The sequence below is a fragment of the Sceloporus undulatus genome, chromosome 2 (genome assembly GCF_019175285.1).
Source record: "Sceloporus undulatus isolate JIND9_A2432 ecotype Alabama chromosome 2, SceUnd_v1.1, whole genome shotgun sequence".
NCBI lineage: Eukaryota > Metazoa > Chordata > Lepidosauria > Squamata > Phrynosomatidae > Sceloporus > Sceloporus undulatus.
The window spans coordinates 210,225,638-210,249,956 of NC_056523.1; the positions used below are offsets into that span (position 1 = coordinate 210,225,638).

At 40.3% G+C, this 24,319-nt stretch overlaps 1 protein-coding gene across 9 annotated transcripts in view; it reads right to left on the reverse strand.

Moving 5' to 3' along the window:
- Nucleotides 1–235: 235 nt before the first annotated feature.
- The window catches only part of ZNF462 (zinc finger protein 462), a 157,401-nt gene continuing 133,317 nt past the window's right edge, over nucleotides 236–24,319 (reverse strand). For all 9 annotated transcript variants that reach the window (XM_042448956.1, XM_042448957.1, XM_042448954.1 and 6 more), the window contains 4 exons: nucleotides 12,514–12,737; nucleotides 9,962–10,094; nucleotides 4,434–4,548; nucleotides 236–1,669 (listed from right to left, as the gene is read on the reverse strand). In XM_042448956.1, coding sequence (XP_042304890.1) covers nucleotides 1,462–1,669; nucleotides 4,434–4,548; nucleotides 9,962–10,094; nucleotides 12,514–12,737 — 680 coding nt within the window. In that variant the 3' untranslated portion in view covers nucleotides 236–1,461. The remainder of the gene's footprint in view (nucleotides 1,670–4,433; nucleotides 4,549–9,961; nucleotides 10,095–12,513; nucleotides 12,738–24,319) is intronic.

The window sequence follows — 24,319 nt, forward strand, 5'->3', positions numbered from 1 at the left end:
AAATTTCAAAGATTGATCAGCTCCTTTCCCTTCTCCCCCCATCGCACCAAAACAAGACGCACCACCTACAAAGAAAAGGCAACCATTCGTAGGAACGGAAATAATAACCGGAGAGAGATGTTCAAATCCGACAAGCAACAGGATGATTATGAGGACTCATTTTGGCCCCACAACCTGCATAGCTGTGCTGTAAGTTTGGTTCTTTAGTATTCATGGGTTTTTCTTTTCTTCCCCCCCCCCTTTTCCTTTTTAAAAAAAAGCCATTTCTTTGCTATTTCCACATGTTTGAAACTAACCGAAAAGAGGGGGGGGCGGGAGAGTGAAAAGAAACATTATATTCACAAAAACGAATCCTCCTTCCCAGCGCCATCTCCCGGGTGGGTGCAGGATCAGGGTGGGGAATAACAATACTTTCCATGGAAAAACAAAACCCCAACAACAACCCCAAACTCAATTGTGCTGTGTTTGTAACCCCTTAGGCTGAGCAGACGTAGACATGGGGCAAAACAAGAACGGCACATAGTCAGTCACATGAGTCTTTTCTTTAAAACACACACACGCGCACCCTAAAATCATAGCAGAACGCTAACAAACAGCTTACCTGGAATAAAAGATGACAAGTCACGGACAGGTATCTAGGAATTCTCTCTCTCTCTTTTTTGTATTTTTTTTTACTAAAATAATTAAAAAAATCACAGTATTTTAAGAAATAAACCCCCCATTAGGGATTTTGAGCACAATTTTTGTTTTCCTTTTAGTTTTAAAACTTTGTGGTTTTTCTTCCATTCACCATCTTGCCCAGCAGTCTATCTCTACATTTAACCACAACGACAACAGGTAGTACTGACAAATGTAGAGATTTGTATTTTTTTTTTTTTTATATTTCCCTTGGTTAATTCTGAGGTACTAGGAAACAGGTGACTGTTTTAAGCAAAAAACAGTTTTTGTTTTGTTTTGTTTTCTTCTTCTTCTAAAGCAAGTCAGTCAGTCTGGAAAAGCATAATATGTATATTAAAATTAGAAAAAAATAGCGCCCAAATTTGTGCGCTGAAAATTGTCCCCTGCACTCTTCCATCCTTGTGATGCTTCCATCCTTGAAATGATCCAATGTGTTCGTGGCAAAGCACAATGGTATTGATGCAACTAGCATTGGCGAGTTTGCTCCTCAAGTCCAATTGAACGGAAACTTCCCACTGTTCAAGATCCAGAAGAGTCGCAGAGATGCCATGGAGCCACATTATTTATTTGTCCTCAATTAAATAAATTTAATATATGTACACACACGCAAAAACAAGCACTCACGCACGCGCACACGCGCGGGCACACACACACACACAGGTACCAGTGCTTTGAAAATAGATCATTCAGTCCTAAAAGCAGCTTTGATTCTTCCTTGTCCCCCTCCCCACCCCATCCCATCCATCACTGTTCAAGTAGGTTGTTTGAAATCACACCAGGTGCTCATTCGCTTTTGGCCTCTGTATTCTCTTGGAGTGATTTATCAGCAGCAGCAACAATACAGATGGCAGTTTCATTCGTGTGGGAAAAGTCTACCACTATTTCCGTGCTGCTTTCCATCTCTTCTGCCAACGGTACCTTCACATTCTCTTCTATGTTATCTTTTGGCTGGTTGTCTTCACTAATCACCAGATTGGTTTCATTCACAGCCCTGCAAACCCAGAAAGGAGGGGAAAGAGAGAGAACTTTTTTTCTGACATGTTGAATACATGTTAAACAATACCTGAAAAACTCTTCCTTCTAGGTAGAGCCAACAGGTGAGGAGGAGAATGGAAAGCAAAGAAAATCAAGAAGAAGAAAAGAACTTGGATACAACATTATTTTGGATTGTTTAATTTATATGTCTGTACATTGCTTATTTAATAAATGAAATTAAAAAAATAAATTTTAGAAGGGTGAGGAAGATTTCAGACGCAATGAAGAGAGGACAACATAAGACTCACAATTTACTGTGGCTCAAGCTTTTTATTCAGCCACATCTTTTAAAACATTCTTGTTGGAAGGTATATGCAAATACAGTTGGCCTTCCGTTTTCGTGGGAGATCTGTTTCGGACCCCCCTACAAAAACAGAGTCTCGCCAATATTCAAGCCCCATAGGCTTGAAGGGGCGCATGCCTGCAAGTGCGCACAAGCTGCGTACCGTGGGGGTGTGCCCTATTGAAATTAACGGAGGTCACCCCTCCATGAATATTTAAGACCATGGCTCTCAAGTCTGTAAGAATGAAGGGGCGACTGTATACAGAAAAGACCAGAAAACAACAATAAAAAAGAAAAGAAAAAGGGAGTTATCAAGCGAAATGGTCAAGCAATTCAAGTGAGACCAGTCTGTCAAAGTACTATGCAGAGTCAGAAAGAATACAGAATCCAACCAAACTGGATTAATTCTGTGAGGGTGCATCCACTTCCAGCTAGTCAAACACAAGGGGAACAGGTTTAGCAATGCAAAGACATAAAGTAGGTCATCTCGATAAGTGGCCCATATATAAATATAAATGTTGGACATCCAAACTATTTCATCAACAAGGCTACCTAGAATTTGTGCTAAAATTTTGCACCAGACTAAGCCAAATTCTGTCCAAGGATGAGCTAGAGTGTAGAATCTGCATATACAAAGCTAATTAAACAAATCAATAAATAACAAATTATCATACCTATAAATGAATAAACATGTCTTCAATGTATACAATTAATCTTGTTTCTGTGAAGTGTGTATGTTTGCATTATTTCTATAAAATGTATAAGCATATTGTTAATTCATATAATTAATCTTGCTTTTGTGAAGTGTGTGTGTTGTGGTGGTGGTGGTGGTACAGGATTCTCACTCGGAAGTCATCTAGTCTACCAGAAATTATACTGAGCATCTGTTCAAAATGGTACTCATAGGGCTTGTCCCCACTATAAAAAGAATCGAATTACTGGATTAAATGACCCTCGTTCCCATTTGAAACCGCTTCCTGTCGTGATGTGATCGAATCCTGTTGTGAAGAAGTGAGGCTAAGGCAAAAAACCCTGGTGTTTCTAGAGAGTACTTGGAAAGAGGGTTCCCCCCCCCCCCGAAGAATCGATCCTGAAGTGAGTTCCATGAGTGGGAATGACAGATCAGAATCGATTCATTCTGAAGATGAGGGACTATGACAGAGGAGTGTTTACCTTTCCTCTCCTGTTTTTGGGAGATTTCACACCCCCCCCATGCTGCCTTTTTATTTATTATGACCTATAGGTGCTATTTTTTAAAAAATAAAATCAATTGCAGAATCGATAGAATGATTTAGCAACTACTTGCAAGGCAAGGTAAGTAGTTGCTAAACCATTCTATCGATTTTGCAAGCAATTTATTAAAAAAAAAAAAATTCAACACGCTCTGCCGTGCCTTGCCTTCCTCTCCTCTTCTCTTCCTCCTCCTCCTCAGGACCACGACAGTCCCTTGATTCCTCCTCCTCCTCTTCGATTTTTTTTTTTTTTTTTTTGCTATGGCATGGCCCTCCTCCGGGGCTGAGAGAGTGTGCTTGGGTCAGTGGGGGGGTGATGCATGGCGCCCCAAAGCATGGCCAGTGTCCGACTTCTAGTCTCCTAGGGAGGGCCTGGCAGGGGAGCCAGCCAATGGGCCATGAGGTGATTGACCAGCCACCACCAGGGGAGGAGGAAGGCCTGCGGGGGGAAAGAACTGCCGTCCCAGAGAGAGCCAGCGACAGGGCAGTAGGAGACCTCGCCTGGAGTCTGGGGTTCAAATCCTTGCTCACTCAGCCCTGGAAACCTACTGTGCGGCTTTGGGTGAGTCACAGTGTCTCAGCCTCACAGGGTCATGGATAGTATGTTCCTCCTCTTCCTCCTCCTCTGCCACCGTCCCCAAGGTTTGGCCAAAGTCCAGGCTGCTGCTTACATTACATCGATGATTGACAGGCATTTTGAAGTGGCACAAGTAGTGGGGATGGCAACCGTGCCAAAAATAAAGCAATTACACTGAGGTAAGAGAAAAAGTGCTTTCATAGTGGGAACCAGGGACCTTTTTGGGTTTGATTTCCAACACGGAACAAGGACGAATCAGGAAGTGATTTAAACCCTGAGTGGGAATGACCCCAAAGGGACAGATGAGGATGATAATCTAGGGGGAAGGGGAGGGAAAACTGTGAACACTTTCTTTAATTGTTCTCCCACTTCTTCTTTCTTTTATTCCAGCCATCTTTCTCTGTCTCTTTCTTCTCATCTAAGCCCATTTCCACACTGTGTCCCAGTAGCTACCTCAAAATCTCTTAAGTCTACACAATGAAACCTATTTTGCATATGAGGCACCAATAATTGGGTGGAAGGTGAGGTGGTTCTCCTTTGATATTGTTTCTTCCATAAAATACACTAGAAGAGACAACTGTAATTTCCTGTGATTGTTAAAAGCCAGTTAGTTCTTAGGTCAACTTACATGCCATGCCTCAGTACGTGCCTTTCCCACTCGGAGCCCTCTGCAAATGTCCGACCACAAAATTCACATGAGAACCGTTTTTCTGGTGGCCCGTTCTCTGAGAACCTCATAGACTCTAAAGGAAAACAAAGCACATGGCATCTTTGAGTAGGATTCCTCATATTTCTCTTAAGTAGGTAGAAGGAAATGGAAGTTGCTTGTAAAGTCCAACAGTGTAAACACATATGTCCTCTTCCAAGGGAATATGAGATGAGAAACCTGTACTGGTGCATATAAAACTGGATTAGCTACTAAGAATACTCTAAGACAAGGTTGGGGAATGGCTAGTAGTGATGGTGAACCTTTTAGAGGCCGAGTGCCCAAACTGCAACCCAAAACCCACTTATTTATTGCAAAGTGCCATGTGCCTATGGCTTTCTAATAACAAACTATGGCAAACTCTGTGCTGGGGCGATGGCACATGTGCCCACAGAGAGGGCTCTGAGTGCCACCTCTGGCACATGTGCCATAGGTTCGCCATCACTGGATGAGGCGAGAGAGCGACTGTGTTGAAGGCTCAAGAGAAAGTCCTTGAGGCTACAGTCATATGGCTTTGCTCTTCTTTTGCTTTTTCCATTTGTGGAAGGTGATGGGAAGCAAAGCCAACTTCAAGCTTAGATAGCACATTGAGGAGCCAACTGACCCTACTTCAGTTTTGCTTTGCTTGCATGGTTCAAGGGAGAAGCAAAGCAGCCACTTAGCTTGCACCAGGAGAAGACACTCCTTCCATTTTTATCTCTCCATGGGTGAAAGATCCCAGATGATTTTGGGAGCGGGGACTTCCCCTGATGTCATTCAGCCTCGTCAAGTAATATCCTGGGAGGCAATCCAACCCTTGAGTCCTTACCTAAGTCCTTAACCATCCTCCAAATCAATCTTTAAGGATGCATTCAAATTGAGTATTCATATTCAGTAGAGGAGATATAGCCTAAATATACTGAAGGCACCAGAACCTGTTTGATCTTTTGATTTGGAGCTAAGCAAAGTTAGATCTGGTTAGTACTTGGATGGGAGACCTCCAAGGAGTACCAGGTGCTGTCGGCTAAATTTCATAGGAAGGCAATGGCAAACCATCTGTGAGTATTTATTTATTTATTTTTGTTTTGCCTAAGAAAGCCCTGTGAAATTCATGGGATAACTGTAAGTCAACAGGTGACTTGAAAGCACATACACTCATGCTCTTTCTCTTTCACACATGGAAGATACAATACTGAGCAGTTCCAGCTGAGGCACATGTGTATCCTTTTTATCTTGATGGAATCTGAGAAATAATATTAGGCTCTAAAATTTCATTTCACAAACACATCCCTTTAGACTTACCAGTCTGGTCTTTCCAAACATACCTGGTTGGTCATTAATGTCATATTTTCCATTACATTTTTATCCTGATTTTAAATTATCCTTAATAGTCTTGAAAAAAAAAGCTAAGTGGAATGATGCACAATTTCACTACTATGGTTAAACAGCTTTAATTCCCTTTAAGAAATTCTGGAAATTATGGTAATATAAGAAAAATAAAGATCTCAAAGGAAGAATCCTCAACAACTGGAGAATGGTTTTGGACACAATAATGATATACAGAGAACAGGAAAGACAAGCATCTGGCATTTTCTGCTGTTTTATGTCTCTCTACTGTAGAAAACTGATGTCCCATATCTCTATATTACCATATATACTCAACTATAAGTCGACCTCATGTATAAGTTAAGGTCAGGTTTTGAGGCCAAAATTAAGGATTTCGCCATGACCCATGAATAAGTCGAAAGTAAAATTTAGAGGCTCTTTCAGTGTGAGTATGTGTGCGTATGGCAAGAGAAACTCTCACTGAGGCTTTCAGCTTTGCTTTCAGCCAGACAGATGAGCGGGCGGGAGAGAAACTCTTAAACAAACAGCAATATCAATAAATCACCCAGGACTCCTTCTGCTTGGCTCCAGAAATATATGCATCGGAAAATTGGAAAGAGCTGCTATCACATTGCTATAGTGACCTATAAGCAAGTCAACCTGGAATTCTGGGGTCAATTTTTGGGCATACATTTTTAGACTTATAGACGAGTGTGTGGTTAATCATCAGTTATATGATGTACAGTGGCCCCTTCCTATACGTGCAGGATCCGTTCCGGACTGCCCCCCACGTATGGGAAAAACCGTGTACGGTTAAATCTCATTATTTTCTATGGTGACGCATTACCGAGCACACCATTTTGTCCGCCACAGCTTGCCTTACGTGTAAGCTCAAATCCACATAAGGCAAGCCTGCGTATGGAGCGGGAACACTGTATTTAGTTTATGTTGTACCCAGTCTCAAGCCTTAGGGAAAGGCAGGTAAGAAATAAATTACTGCTGTTGTTACTCCTACTACTACTGGAGTAGCTCTCACACACACACAAAAAGCTTTTCAAGGATTCTTTGGGGTTAACATTAGCTATAACTCTTGTATTAGAATTGGCTTCTTGGGGACAGCAAATAGGATAGTCTAATTTTTTTGTATGTCTTTCCCTCCCACTGTTATATGAATAGGAAATCTGGAAGAGAGGAGTAGTTGCTGGCATGGCTCCTTGCATTGAGTGCTAGGACTTTGTAGTGTGCTCCAGCTTGACTGAAGGGAATAGGAGTTGTGCCACTGTCTTTAATCAAACCACAATGTGTGGCCATAGTTTTCCTGTACATACGAGTTCCACCTTTGTGTAAGATATCCCTCATGCAGGATAAAACCCAACAAGGTGTTTCATTAATCTCTGCATGGTGGGCAAGATTCAGACAAAGTTTAAATGTTTCTTTAAATGTTCTATTGGCTTTGGTGGGAAAAGGCTAGCCCATCTGCTTAAATCAATGGGAGTGGGATGGATTGTGTGCTGTCAAGTTATTAATTGAGTACCCTCAACACCTTGAAGTCACAGTAGACATTCCACACGGGTAAAATGCAGGCCCTGCGTGAACAAGAGAGCTGGCCACAAACAAAAGATGAAATGTTTTCTCACAAAATTACGCCGATCGCCACACAGGCCATTAAAAATAATTGCTTGGACTCTCTTGCTTGATTCTTTTCAGTGAAAATGAGACAGAGCCATCTGCTCCAAGCATTAATTCTTTAGTGGGGATTATCTTGAGCAAGAAAACAACAGAATGCCAATGCCTTTGCCTTCCCAGAGTCCTCTCAAAGTACATAATGAAAGAAATGGGGAATTTTGCTTCATTTACTTCTGATCTCTGCTTACCTCATTTCCATGTTTTATTATAATGTACACATTATATGAGCCAACTTAAGCTTCTGACAATCTCTCTTTCTCTCTTGTGCACACACAAAAACATACACACTGTGCCTGGAGTTTTTTCTTTGGGTAGTTTCACTGCCTTGAAGAGATATCATCACTTTCCCCCCCAAAGCCTTTCCCCCATGTCCTGATTGTTAAAATTATCTATCAAGGAGTGTGCCTTACTGCAGAGAGATTTTTGTCCTCTTGATGTTAAAAGTGCCTTTCAAAAATGCTGATCTTCATCTGCTTAAGTATGGCACAGTTTGCTCCACAAGCAGAATAAATTTGCCACAGCACAGAGAGGGAAAAGTGGTACTGCTGGGGAACAAGGCATGCTTTACTGAAAACCCCAAAATTTGCTGTGTTTATTCAGAGTGGGTACTTCCTCATACTTTTATTTCAACCAGCACGTTTTATGTAATTTGCATAATATCAAAATTTGTCTTTCCTGGTCTTCAGTCCTTTGTCCCCATCTGCAGTACAGGGTTAATGATGCTGTTGTGTTTTAATGACATGTTTATAGGGTGATTGACTTAGTGTATGCACAATACTCACAAAGCTATCCAGGAGGCTAGGTGTTATTAAGAGATGGTTGTTTGACATTGCTTTAACTATCGTGGCTCCATCCTATGGAATCCTTGGATCTGTTGTTTGTTGTGGCACCAGAGCTCTCTGAGAGAGAAGGCTAAATATCTCACAAAAGTATAAATCTCAGAATTCCATAGCATTGAGCCATGGCAGTTAAAGTGGTGTCAAACTACATTAATTCTGCAGTACAGATGCAGCCTCCATTATCTGAGAATGAATTAACACACACACACACACTTGCAGTGGCCACAAAGTTTGAATACAGCCCCATTAAAACAAGTTGCCTAACTGCCTGGGATGATTAAATAAATGCATAGGGACCTTCCAGTACTGTCACTTGATACATCTCAGGTACAAAACTAGAAAAGAAACTGGGGAAGGAGGATATCAGAAAGTCCAGCAAGAGCACTGGTAGCCCCATCCCTTAATAGTTACAGTAGAGTCTCGATTATCCAAACTTCCATTATCCAACATTCCGGATTATCCAGCGTCGCTGCTCAGTGATTTCTTTACATTTCCAGAGGACTGAAGTGTTTATACAGTACATATTGTACATCACAATGCTGATCAGTGATTTCTTTACATTTTTAGAGGACTGTTTATACATTACAATGTTATTCCTATAATGTTACTGCAACGTTACTTTTACTGTTACTGCAATAAAACTTCAATGAGTTTGCAATTCATAGTGATTTCAAGGCTTTTCTTGGACCCTCCGGATTATCCAACTTTTTCGGCTATCCAACTATCAGCCGGCCTGTTTATGTCGGATAATCGAGAGTCTACTGTACTTAATAGTTAATGCAGAAGGAACTCCTGAGGTGATGAGCAGAATTCAAGCAAGGGGAGGCTAAGATGGGTATCTAGCTCTGCCATCACCATAATATCAAGATGAGAGCGCTCCCAAAGCCTTTTCAATGGTGTTAACCTGTTATGGAATTCCTTCTCAAAAAAATGCTTGCCAGTACCTACTACCTAGGCAAAGATTTTTAATCCCCCCCCCACCGCCACGGTTTTCAAATACATTTTAATACATTGATAATATCAGTGTATTATTTGTGTTTTATCTTATTTCTATAAACCACCATGGTTTTCTGGCTGAAAATTCTTAATATCCCTCCCCAAACTGCCAATCCCAGGATTCCATGGGATGTTGCCACAACAATTAAAATGGAATCATAGCACTATCATTGTGTAGTGTGAATGGGTCCATGGTTCCACTTCAAATCTGTTGAAATACATATCCTACCAGTGCTAGCCAGAATGGACACTGATCAGGGATGATTGTACTGTAGTACAAAATGTCTAAAGGGAAACAGACTAGGGAATACTGATCTTTATATTGTCTCAGACCTAGAAAAAACCTAATACATCTAGACTGTTAGTTTCAAAAAAACTTAGAAACACATCTACTGCCTGCGAAGACACACAAACACACTGTTTTTATGGAAAACTATTCCATGTTATCCAGTTTTTCTCCTATTATCTGGCAGCTGGAGACAGAATGACTGGACTACATTCTGCCTTGCTTGGTGTGCTCCTAAAGAAAAATGCTGGCGAACTGTTATTTTCTTAATGTAGTGGGGGGAGGTGATCTGGATGCAGAACTCTGCTAAGAATCAGAGAATAAATAATCATACTGACCTCCCTCATCAGGCTTGGGACTCATCTCCTCTTCCTTTTCTTCCTCATCGCTGCTGGAAGTTTCCTCTTTCCCCTTCATTTGTTCCAACTGATCTAAGTTAACCCGTCCAACCAGCTCAAAATTGCGACTCACCTTTGGGGAAGAAGAAAAAGACACAGCTACCTCATTCACTGGGATTTCCCACTCTGTACATGGTACAATGCTCACCACCCCTCCATTTCTCATTCACTAGAATTCTATGCAACAGGAGTTCTCAAATTTTTCAACAAGTATCCCCATGCCGACAAAGACATGCTTGATGCACCTGGAAATGATTGAGATGATACTGCAATGGCACTTGAATTATTCAGGCAGAGCCTGCTTTTGACTGTGTGTTTGGGAGCATGAAAATGCTGAAGAACTGTGCTAAAAAGCAATGAAAGAGGTGAAGGAGAAAAGAGTTAGCCTTGACTGTTCTGTTGAGCAGAGCAAGGATGAAACATGACTTCTGAAATTTAAATTCCAGGTAAAGTCCACAACAAGTTTCATATATCACATACAAAAAGAAGCATATATCTCTATGCTGTGTGTGAAAAGGGGGTTCTTGGGTCTTAGTGTGATCACGGTTTCCTTAGCAGCACTATGCCCCCCCCCCACTCCATAAAATGCTAGTGGATACTGTCACAGCCACGTATAGGAAGAATGGTGAAATTCTGCTAGAATTCTTGTTTTACAAGATTTGGCTAAGTCTAGCTCTTGGAAATACTGGAAGAGATTAGGAGACAGAAGGCAGAGTAGCAGGGAATAAGAGAAAGACATCCTTAAGGTGATCTATCAGTCATTCTAAAAGGAAAGATCTGGCTGATGAAGACATAAATGACTGGGCTGGGTGTGACCATGAGCTCCTCTTCTTTCTTCCCACATTATTTACTTGAGCAACTATATGTCATTAATTTGATATACTACCACAGCATTATTATAGGGACAGATATGAGTGTGGTACATATTTAGCCCACTTTGAAACTGATCCTCACCAAATTCATCTGTTGTGTGCAAGTACATATGGGCTTGTTAGTAACTACTTAGCTAACTGGCACACAAACTATACATGTCAAGAGCAAAGTCTTGCTACTGCACATAAAGAAAACAAAAATAATGACCACAGAGGATCTACACAAATTCAATCTAAACAATGAGGAAAATAAAAATAGGTAAAAGATTTTCCATACCTTGGATCTGACATTGATCAGAACGGAGATTGCTGGCAAGAAATAAGAACTCTAGGAATGGAAAGGGCAGCTATGAAAGAACTAGACAAGGTCCTAAGAAGTAAAGATATACAACTGAGCACTAAAGTTAGAATTGTCCAATCCAGACCCCATCACTATGTATGGATGTGAGAGCTGGATGGTGAAGAAAGTCGACAGAAAGAAAATCAACGCATTTGAGATGTGGTGCTGGAGAGGAGTGCTGAGAATACTGTGTATGGCTAAAGAGACAAACAAATAAGTTCTAGAACAGATAAAGTCTGAACTCTCTCTGGAAGCCAAGATGGTCAAATTGAGGCTGTTATACTCTGGCCACGTCATGAGAAGGCATGACTCATTAAAAAAGACAATTATGCTAGGAAAGATAGAAAGTAGTAGAAAGAGAGGAAGACCACACACCAGACTCAATCAGAGAGGCCATGGGTTTGAATTTACAGGACCTAAGCAGAACAGTGGAGGACAGGGGGTCTGGAAGATGTCTAATCTATACGCTGCCATGAGCCAGGCTCAACCTGGGGATAGTTAACAAGAACAATAGCAAATACAATCACCAACTGTGTATTATAGACAGAATGGTACTATCTATGCTCAAGAGGTAAGTATAAAAGACTTGGGTAGGTTTACAGAATTATATTTAAAAATGGAAGAAATGAAAGACTAAGGTTGTTGGGGAGTGTGTGTAGAAACATGAATCCCAATGAACACTAAGCATGCTCATAATGTTGAGGAAAGACAGAAAGACAGGGAGGGGAGGGAAAGGGAATGGAATGAGGCAACTTAAAAGATAAGATGGAAACTTGAATAGGAGCTCCTTCACATAGCAATGTTGTGGTGATGATCCATATTGTCATGGCATATAGAGACCCAGTGTGGTATAGTGCTTTGAGTGTTGGATTAGGACTTTGGGAGACCAGGGTTCAAATCTCTACTCAACCAAGAAAACCTACTGGGAAACTTTGGGCATCTTCTATGCCTTAGAGGAAGGAAATGGTAAAACTCTGAATAAAGCCAAGAAAACACTATGATAGATTTTCCATAAGAATGGACCTGAAGGCATCTAACATTGTTAATTGACATATTTAGTTGCCATAAATTTAGTTATTTTTAAGGGCTAGTCACTAGGAGCCATCACCGTATCTCACAGCATGGAATTTCAAAACAGAATCATGTGCTGAAGGAGTACTTCCTTAAATTTGCTGGATGATGGGCTTTAGCATGGGACAACCAGCATCTTTTGCCTAGCTGTGTGGTGGAACTTAGTGTGGAGTAAAAGGCACCAATGGGCGTAGGTGGAACGCACTCACTTTATGCTCATCTCGGAGGTGGGCATCCAGCTCATCTGTGTGCTTGGTCTCATAATAGCAGAGTTGGCATTTGTAAGGTCTCAGCTCATTGTGCTTCTCTATGTGCTGCTGTAGGCTCTCATCACTGGAGCAGGTGAAGGTGCACTTGTCACAGCGGAAAACGACTCCCTGCAGATATTTGGACAGCTTGGAACGGCACACTTCTATGGGAACCACTCGCTCTTCTGTTAAAGGGAACAGAGAAAGTGGGAGGAGGACACATTACATTCATTTCTCTAGAACTTTGAGCACACTCACACAGCCATGTCAGCTTCATTCTGTTGTGTCTTCAATATATATTTCAAACTCCCCATCCATTTGCCAACACAGTGCTTGTAAGATCAAAGCTATTTTAAACTGATTTTCACATCTCATTTTCACAACAGCCTTGTGAAATTAGATGCTTTCAGCTGGCAAATGTGACACCTGAAAAAATCCATGAAAGAGGTGCTCTCCTCTTTTCCAGTTTGACCTGATTCTCCCAGACCTGACCCCACCTCCAAGAGATAACAAGTGTTGAACTGTTTCCAAAAGCTGCCTTGTTTTGTGCTTTGGTATGTTTTCAGAGGTGTAGTGAGGCTCCATAATCTTCTCAGGTGATAGCTGGGAGAGACAGGAGTGAAATGAACTGGCCAGTGTTTAGTTCTAGAACATTTCAGTTCACCTGGACAAAGCTGTTGGCCTAATTGTGTAATGCTCCACTGTTGCAGTTGTGAATGGTTACTGCATTTATTCTGCCTAAATGTACACTCCAAATGAATTGTCACTGTCCTTTTTATATCCCATAGCTGTTTAATTCAATTCTTTGGGTTTTTTCTTTCTCCACTATGAGAGATTGAGAACGTTTCTCACTTCTAATGAAGTTAATTTGTAGCCTATGGATCCTTATGCTATAACATATTTTGCTGTACCCTCTAAGGCTACATCTTCACTGCAGAAATAATCCAGTTCAACATCACTTTAACTGCCATGGCTCAGTGCTATGAAATTCTGGGAGCTGTAATTTTATGAGACATTTAGCCTTCTTTGTCAGAACCCTCAAACTACAAATCCCAGAATTCCATGGCATTGAGCCCTGGCAGTTAAAGTGCTGTCAAACTGGATAATTTCTGCAGTGCAGATTCAGTTTAAGGTGTTTCTGGGCTCTCTTTTATAGGTTGGCAGTGAGAAGGAAAGCTCCATCTCACATCATATGAGCATATTTCCACACATGCCAGGATTTCTCCTTCCTTTCCTCCCCCTTCCTCCATAATCTCATGTGCCAGTCCACCAAATCTGCTCAACAGAATTTCCTCCACCCTCCCTAGCAGATGTAAAGGGAAAGCTGAAGGGGAAAGTCTATTTTGCCTTAGTCTGTTCTGCTTGAGGAACCAAATTCTATTAGGATTGAATAAAACCCAGTTCATGTAACTGTTGGCTTCAACAACCTTATATTTCTGGAATGTATAAGAAGATCTGAAGAAAATAATGTACTGTATATAATCATGTATACGTTTAAAAAAATTAGTCAAAAAATTGCCCCCCAAAACTTGAGTCGACTTATCCATCGGTCAGTGTTAAGTACTGTACTTTAACTACTATTTATAAAGGAACCATCCCCTGATGGAAGACCAAACTGTAATCTGTCTTGGAAGCACTGACCCCCCTTTATGCTCTCAATCATCCTGCCTTTAGGGTGAGCACAAATAGTTATGCCTGCTGGAATTTTTAGGTTGTTTGGCACTGTCTTCCTCTGCTTCGTTCTTTAGATTCTTTGTTATATGCCCCTAAATTATACCCTTCATCTATCCATGGGTCATATCAAAATCCATAATTTTGGCCCTTGACTTATACATGAGGTCAAGTTATAACCAAGTATATATGGTAGGCTTTCCCTCTTTTGCCAGCAAATGAATATGCTTTCTTTTTATTAGATAATTCATATTGCTTAGTGTGTACTCTTATGTGAAAATCCAGTTAATTCAATCCTTATGTCTAAGGTCAATATTACCAAAACATTCTTTTATAGGTTGTTATATGAACCTGCCCAAGTTTTAAGATCTTGTGGGAGGGCTTTCACCCAGGTTCTGGAGTTCTGTCCCACAGAAGACTGGCCTGGCCTCCTCTCTGTTCTCCTTTCTCTGGCAGGTAAATATTTTTTCATCTGAACAAATCTATGTGACCACCTAGCTATGCAAAATGGTCTTCCAATGGGAGTGTTCTGTACTTTTATTGCTGTTGTAAAGTACTGGTGTTGTAATATGGTAGCTTGTTTATTTTGTTTTATCATTAGATAACTTCTTTAAAAAGATGTACCTTGTTTTAATTAATGTTATGAGCAGCCTTGGGTCCCATGTTGGCAGAAAGATGAGAGATTAATTAATTGCCTTTCTCCCAACATGGGACCTATGGGAAGCTCATAGCAATAAATAATTATTAAAAACAGGTTTCCACTGTGCTGTTTCTTCAAAAGCAGAGAAGAGCATCCCAACAAGGAATCCAGCCTGGAGCACTGGTTAAGCTATAGCAGAAGCAAAGCCACAAACAGCGTTATTTCTGGTATAATCTGGCAGCGGCAGCATGAGGTTAGTAGTCCTGTTATCTGGCAAAGGCATAAAACAGCTTTGGAGGCAGAACCTGAAAAAGAATTGTGTTCTCACTATGTTTGAAGAGTAATCTATTGCTGTTACTTGTGACCGTATTGAAGAAAAAAGCTTTTTAGATGGCATGCTGCACTGTTCGTTACTTTTCTGTTAATTTTTAAAATTAAGAAGTCTTAAATATTGATAAGAGGATGGCATAAAGCATGAACAATTTCTGTAAAAATGTGCTTTAAGAGTAGCCTTTGAAAGGTCGAGTATCACTTATCCAAAAACCCAAATGTTCCAGAATCCAAAACCTTTTGCATGGGTGGCTAAGATAGTGACGCCTTTGCTTTCTGATGGTTCAATGTACACCAACTTTGTTTCATGCACGAAATTATTAAATTACCTTCAGGCTATGTGTATAAAGTATATATGAAACATAAATGAATTTTGTGTTTAGATATGGATCCCATCTCCATGATATCTCATTACACACACACACACACACACACACACACACACACACACACACACACTTCAAAATGCAGGAAAAAATTAATCTGAAACTCTTTTGGTCCCAAGCATTTCAGGTAAGGGACACTCAGATCTGTATTACTTGTTGCACCAATATATTTTCACTTGTTGCACTGCTTTTAAAATGAGCATTAGAGTCTTATTATCCCCACCCCACCCCAAGCACACAAGCTAGGTAGCTACAGGTATTACTTTTCCAGGATCTGTTAGCTGATAGATGTATTTGACAGGCGAATTTCCATAGAGGGAGGCCCCAAGAACCTCTCTCCTGCTGTCTCATTCTGTCCATGAATATCATATAATTATGTAGATGCCTCCTGCTGATTTTACATTATTATGAGTTTTCAATTGTGTAGGACTGGCCAAGGCCAATTATTGAAAAGAGGGACTATGTCTACATCTCATATTTAAACTGGTAGGGGAAAAAAAGCTTTCAGACTAACCTAACATCCAACCCATATAATAATCTGAGAACTGTAGTTCTAAGGAGGATACTTATGATTTCAAGCAATGAATTTTAGTACCTTCTCAGAATTATAATTTCCAAAAGACTTTCAGAGATACATCTAAGTTCAAATTGGTTTAAATCTGCAAAATACATAAGTCTTTAAGGCCAAGTGGCAATCCCCTTCCCTGCTGCTTTTTTGATGTATTGTTGATCAATTGTTTAATTGTTGCATGCTGCATTTTGAAAGCTTGACTTAAAAAGGGTTGTAGAAAAATATTAATATATTAGGACATACTGTACAAGTGTGCATCTAAACTGAGGATGAAATGGATCTGCACTTTTCAGGTTCTACAAATTTTGAACAAAATTTATACTGTTTCTTCATTAGTTTAGTTTGCAAAAAAAAAAAAAGTTAAGACTGCATAAAAGCTATCTGCGCATGCATTTTTAAGGAGAAATGTACAGAAAAGTTCATAAAACATAAATGCACGTATTATTCCTAGAGTACACTTTTTGTATGCATTTTTCATCAAAGAACTGTATACTGTATATACTCGAGTATGAGCCGAGAAATTTATGCCCAAAAATTGACCCTAAAATTATGGGTCGACTTATATACAGGTCAAAACAGTAAAAGATCTCAGAAAGATCCTAAAAGAAGCACTGTCCCTGATGCCCCACTCCCCCTGCCTTGGCAGTGATTTTTGAAAGAGCTGCCAGGCAGAAGTGTATGCATATGCGTGTGAGGTGATTCACTTCTCAGTCTGATGGAAAATCCTTCTTTTCCATCCTTCCTTCTCCCTATGGAGCATCCCTGCACAGCAATCACCACATTTCCCCCCAGTTCCTTCCCAGTCCTATGGAAAACCTTTCTCCTAACAGCCACTACATATCTCTCCATTCTGATGTTAAAACCTTCTCCTCCACTAAGTTTTACCCTTGACTTATCCACAGGTCATATCAAAATCCATGATTTTGACCCTAAAACCTTCCCTTGACTTATACACGAGGTCAACTTGTACACCAGTATATACGGTAATAAAATTTGGAGGTGTAAAAACAGATTTATGTTCTGGTTTACATATTAGTTTGGGAAATTCAAATTAATTAAATTTGTATTAAAATTTGAAACTAATTTCTTCCCTTTCCAAATCAGTTTGCCTAGTCTCAGTCTTTCTTCTCCCAAAACACCTTAAGATTAATTCCAGGCAAAATCATAGCAAAGATAGTTTATCCATTTTCAAAGTTGTCAGAGAGTTTGTCAAATCAAGATTATGGAGAATAAGATAATATGTGTACTAGAAGAATTATGCATTGTGACATTTGAGTGCACAAGAATTTCAGAAATGTATGCCTCTGAATTTTTTTTTGCCTACTCAGCCTCAAATGAATGAGGGTGTGCCTACACAATATTGGCATTCCTTTTTTTTTTTTTGCCCCTTGTTCCCTTAAATAAAACAACAACAACAACCCAACCAACAGATAATCAATTCATGGAAGAGCAATAGGGAGAGAAGAAGGCATAGGGAATTGTCCACAACTTCCATGCATGAAGAAGTTGTAGACAAGCTCAATCAATGGCTAAGTTCCTCCATCACCTCTCTTAAATTCCATCATGTCCCTGCTTTGATATGAAGATCCTAGCTACCATTATGTATTTGATCCACATACTTCCGGATTAATGTCAGTAAACAAAGTAAGAAGACTACAAGAAAAATAAGCATATTGCACATTGAGGAGTGGATGTATTGTGGCCAGGGTGCACCAGGTTTTGAAAACAGAAGCAAAGAAGAAAAAATATCAGTTATAATTTATTTTTCCCACAAGTAAAAAATTGTGAAGTTGCATACTAACAGTATTTGAATAAATTTGCTTTAAAAGGAAAAAAAATTGTATGCCAGATGTGACTTAATATACAAAGACAGAGTAGTTCCATTTCCTAAAAAGAAGTGTTCTCTGTGTAGAAAATTAGTTATCTGAGAAGCAATCTTAAGGATGGGTTCAAGTAGGTTTAATGTGTCTCTCACAATTACTCCTACCAATTAATTACAGCAACTCACATAGTGAAGGGACAGGAATGTGATTTTTTTCCTCAGCCACAAATGTAACAGGATAAGTGATTCAAGCATTCCATGCTGAGGATAGTATGAGTGTATGACTTAATTCACACAATTTCCCCCCTTCTCTGGGGAAAGAACTACAGCCTTGTTCAGGCACAAATTATCCCATCTGAATCAACACATGAATAGGGGAATCATTAGCCTCATCTCCTTCCAGTGTTGCTTTCCTCTTTGTGTATGGTGTGGTGTCCATGGTCCATTTGGAGGCTTATACCCTCAATACCCAGATTTAGATCATCTCCACTTAGCTGTTACTCACAAAGTTTGAATTCACATACAAATAAGGAGATTGTAGCTGATCTCCCTCCAACCTCCAACTACACCAGATCCTAAAGTGCAAAGATATACAACTGAGCACCAAAGTTAGAAGTGCCTCGGCCATTATATTCCCCATCATAATGTACAGATATGAGCGTTGGACAGTGAAGAAAGCCAATAGAAAGAAAGTCATTTCATTTGAGATGTGGTGCTGGAGGAGAGTGCTTAGGATACTGTGGACATCCAAAAATACAAACAAATGCATCCTAGAACAGATCAAGCCTCAACTCTCCTTGGAAGCCAAGATGATGAAACTGAGGCTATCGTATTTTGGCCACATCATGGGAAAGCATGACTCATTAGAAAAGATAATAATACCAGAGAAGGTAGAAGGTAGTAGGAAAGGAGAAAAACTGCACACAAGATGGCTAGACTCCATCAGGGAGGTCATGGTCTTGAATCTGCAGAATCTAAACAGAGCAGTGGAGAATGGAGATTTTTCATTCATAGGGTCACCTTGAGTCAGGGTCAACTCAAAGGCAGTTAACAACAACAAACTGCTCACCCTCCAACCTTGTTGTCTTCCCATGGAAAGCAACAAGTTTGAAGAGGAGAAGCTCCTGATCATAAGCAAAACTCTGATTTTCCAGTGTTCTTGTTCATGGGGAGAATCTCCATGCAAACAGGAACTTCTGCATTTCAGACTTGTCACTTTTCACCTGAGGACAACAAGGATGGAAGGAAAAGCTACAGCACTTGTTACTTCTACATACTAACTTCAGACCTTGCTAAATAAGAGTCTGAACTGGGGCACAGTCAGAATACACGTGACTCCATTCAGTTCGGTTCAGTTCATCTTTATTACCATAGACTAGCACATATGTGACTCCATTATCCCTTATAATAATCAATGCAAGGAGTTGTTCAGTAATAATGAAATGCAACTTTCCCCAGTTATGAACGCCAGTATTTATGAATGTGTTGTTTTTCATACAGATTTTATTTCTGTGAATTTAATGTAGAGGTGAGGGAAAGACCAAAAACGACGACAACAAAATGTTAACAAGAACTCAGTGACAATTATGTAATTAACATGTATTTTAATAATGCACTGTTAATTAAATAATGCCTTTAATAATGCTGCAAGTACCATAGCCATGTATATTTTTCAAAAATGGATCATAAACAACCAGAAGACCTTTTTTATTTTAAAAAAGAAGTCATCCTTTCTTTCCCAAGACGTATACAACGGTAACATAGTCCTCAGGCATATTTTACTTGTTAAGTGGCATTCAGCCCTGGAAGAATGTCAGGGCATTTATTCAAAGGCTGGATGGGAGTGACTTATCAGAAGACAGCAGCAGCTAATTGCATTATCTGGGTTAAATGAAAAGCCTGCAGCTTTGACCAGGCGTGGGTTTGCATTTCTACAGCTCTGAGGACGGGAGTGCCAAAAGGGTTCAAGAGGTCAGGCCGTTAGGAAACCCAAGCTCTCTTTATAAGCCAGACGCTACTCCTTGCTGCCACTGTCTCTGTGCAACAACCACTTTCAGGCCTTTAAAAATCCCTCCTTAAAGGCTCATAAAGTACATAAGAGTTCCAGCTCCCACTGTGTCCATATAAGGTAAGCTAAAACCACACTCACGTTGCCCAACCTGAATCAACTGCACACAACACTCTCGGAGGCAGATTGATAACATCCTGTAGCCCCTAACAACTTAATGAGAAACACATTCCTCATTTCAAAATGAGCCTTGCTCTCAGCCCCAGCAACCCAATACTCTGGATGAAAACTGCATCTGCTGCATGTTGAGTGCTATCACTGAATCTTAATAGCAGTTTAATGAAAACTCCTGAGTAGCACCCTTCTCAACTATCTAGTAAAGCAGTGTTTCTCATAGGTATAAATTTTCAAAGCAGTAGCTGTGTCAATCTAGTCCAGTGGTTCCCAAACTTTGGTCTTCCAGTTGTTTTGGACTTCAGCTCCCAGAATTCCTGACAGTTGGCCAAGCTTCTGGGAGCTGAAGCCCAAAACACCTGGAAGACCAAAGTTTGGGAACCACCAATCTAGTCCAGCATATCAATGAAGTGTTGTGTGAAATCTTTAAAAATAACAGATTCATTTTAGGATGTGCTTTCATGGATTACAACCCACTCCCCCAAAAGCAACTTGCATTCCTTGGATTTTTCTGAGACAATCTGTGAAGGTAAGTAGGTAGGTAGGTGCCTTCAAGCCACCTGTCAATTTAAGGTAGCCCCATGAATTTCATAGGGTTTTCTCAGGCAAAGAATATTGAGAGTGGTTTTCCCAGTTTCTTCCTCTAAAATATAGACTGCAGCACCTGGTATTTGTAGGTGGTCTCGCATCTAAATCTTAACCAGCCTTACTATCACCTAAGAAATCCCTGGGAATTTTAGCTTTTCTTAGAGGTAGTGGTGGTGGTATTTTGATAAAGAATACTCTGCACCTTCACCAAATCAGAATTTTGCAGCTCTTTTAGGGAACCTCGGGCAATAAAAGGTAAAAGTATTCCCCACTGACAAGGTTGTCAAGGCCTATCCGATCATAGGGGGCAGTGCTCATCTCCATTACTAAGCTGAAGAGCCAGCATTGTCAGAGACTATTATATGATCTGTGGCCAGCATGATTGCACAGAATGCCGTTTACCTTCCCACTGGACTGGTACCTATTTATCTACTTGCATTTTCACACTTTCAAACTGCCAGGTTGGCAGAAGCTGAGACTAGTGATGGAAGCTCACCCCATCATGCGGCACCCGGGCCTCGAACTGCCAATCTGCCAATCTTGCAGTCAACAGAGTCAGCATCTTAACCATTTGAGCCACCGCATTAGATAATAAAAAAAACCCAGTTATGTTTGTTATAGCCAACAATAGCCCAGAATATGATGGAACAAATATGGAACAAATGTTGGACACTTACTTTTTTGTTAGTTTGCTAATAATATCAGCCTGGTAATTAGATCACACAGCAAGAGAAAGAAGATGCAGTGAAGATTAGTAGTGGAAACGTCTGCAGCAGAAAGACTGTATGACACAAGAGGAAATAGTAGACTAATACTAAATATTAACATGGGAGTATCAGCCTATAAACTTGGTACAGAGATCACTGTTACAGTTCTAATGCAGCATTGCAATCTATAATAACAACTATTAGTATCATCTGCCCTAAACACTTACTTAACGGTTAGCTTTGAAGTTCAAGCATCATCTGTATTATTCTTTATATTGATGACATTTACTAGGAAATTACAAAGGTCATGTGGGATCTAAGACATCTTAACTGCTTCTATGAGGCAAATAAAAATGTTGATTTAATATGAGGGATTAATGTGACCACCCTCCCAGTGAATACAAGAGATAGTACTGTGGGACTTGTCAGGGACCTTGTTTCTGAAGGATCCTACAAATGCCACTGCTTGCCCAAGCTGTGCTCAAAAGTTAACAGAATTGTGGGAGCCCCCTACAATGAGGGCAAACAATTAATGGAGGAAGGGGGGTATATACTACCAAGTTCACCTAAAAGGGCTGTAATGCTCCCAACAGTAGACTCTTTTTAAGAGGAGAACCTGGGTCACCTAATAAATACTGGCACCCAGAAATGCCAGGGGCCCAGAACACTGACCTCTCATGTAGGGGATAAGAAAATCAATGAGAGTTTCCCCTACTGCTGGAAAGAAGAGAGATCCAACACAGGAACAATGTTCCTGAAAGTGATGGCACACAAAACAGCAGACAAAGAGTCTTCATGTATTCCTTCACCAGCTGAAAAGCATCCATGAGGGGGAAAAATATGCTAAATCTATAATATAGTATAGATTTATATAGGCTGGAAGGGCTTCTAGAACAGTGTTTCTGTGCCTGACCACATCTCCATCAGATGGAACCTCTGTGAGTAAATTTGGATTACTGTCTTCTACTGCACTCTTGAAACCTCTGATCCTGGGCTGCTTTGACCTGTTTGCTCCTTACTGAGGCTGGGTTTTAGAAGCCTGCTCACCTTGATTTTGGACTGCTACTTAGAATTCTAAGACCACCAACCCAGGTCCCCTTCCAGGCCACGGTCCTTCTTTTCTGCTACCCTAATGAAGAATGATCATGCACAGACAACCAAAGCCATGTAAGAGTATTGGGAGGTGGGGGAGGTTAGTGATGGGGGCAGGAGTAAGGTAGTAATGGAGCAGAGCATCAAAAGAGAATATTTCATGCAGTCCCTAAGAAACCTAGAGAAGACAGAGACAGGCTTAGAAAATGTGTTAATTTGCAATTACCTTCATTTTGTATGAAAAAAGTCTTTTCTGCATGATTCATGCATTGCATTACATTTGTTTATTCTTTTTACTCAAATGGGACACTTGCAAAAAGATTCAGTAGTACAATTAAGGCTGCAGCTACACTGCAGTTAATGCAGTTTTTTAACTGCCATGGCTCAATGCTATTACTCTGGGATTTGTAGTTTTGTGAGTTATTCAGCCCTCTCTCTCAGAGTTCTGGTGCCACAACTACAAATTCCAGGATCACATAGGCTGGATCCATGACAGTTAAAGTGGTGTCAAACTGTGCTAATTCTGCAGTGTGGCAGCTGCTGAAGTTGGTTAGGGAAGGAAATGTTTTTCATTGGTAAGACAAGCTTCCAACCACTTTGGATTTCTGCAGATTGGAACAACTGTGGGTGGTAATTTTGTGGGACCTATGAAATCAGCATTCAAACAGTTTATTTCTGAAGCCGTCCTTTTCATCCCTGATGATAAAAAGATTTAAATTTAGATTTGCATGGAAGACTAGACTAATCAATTTTTTCATCTTCTCTAAAGGCTTATAGACTGGACAGTATTCAGGCAATACACCAGCAGTTCCCAAACTTTGGTCCTCTGGGTGTTTTGAATTTTAGCTCCCAGAAGCCTCAGCTACCTTGGTCAACATTCAGGAATTATGGCAGCTGAAATTCAAAACATCTGGAAGACCAAAGTTTGGGAACCATTGCTCTATATGGTTCAAGTGCCTTCATACAAAAATCTACCTGCTTTAGCTTTTGATGTAGGCAGCTGAAAGAAAGAGTGAGCATTCTCAGTGATGGTACCCCGGCATTGAAATACTCTTCCTACATTGTGGAAAATATTAGGTACTTGTTCTCGCAGATTTCTAATTCTTCAGTTTTTATAACCTGTTCTCTTGAGATCTTTTCCACCATTATCCTCTGATGCTGGTTTTTATTTTGGTTTAATCAGTAGCTGTTTTAAATCTGTTTAGGTTTTTATGTCATATTTTACTGCTTTCTCACACTTTATAGTTTTAACCACTATGTTATGTACCAGCAGGAGTGTTTCTGCTATGGAAATGCATTAAATTAATAAATATATTTTGTTGAAGTAATTCCGCAAACAAAGTACAGTGCCCCCCCTCCCAAAGTGGGCAATCGTATATAGCTTTCTCAAAGACACAAGAAATAACAAGCTTGGCGCTGACAGACTGGACCTAAACATCAGTAGTGCTCAAAATCATCTTGTTGCTTCTTTCATAGAGATAATCACAGCTGATTGGCTAAATCCCTGCAAATTCACTTTCAGGAAATCAAAGTCAGCATAGCACAGCAGTTTGTGTGTGTGTGTGTGTGTGTTTTGTTTTCATCCATGCTTTTTGGGCAGTGCTCCAACCTTACCTATTTAGAGTCCTGAAATTTCTTCAGCATCACAATTCCAAACACCACTAAACTATGTCAGAAAATAAACAGGAGCTCCCTTGATCCACTTTCATTCCCCAGAAAGGTGTAAAACAAAAAAACAATACTGGTTCTAGAAGTCCCTCTGCCTCCCCCTTTGCCAT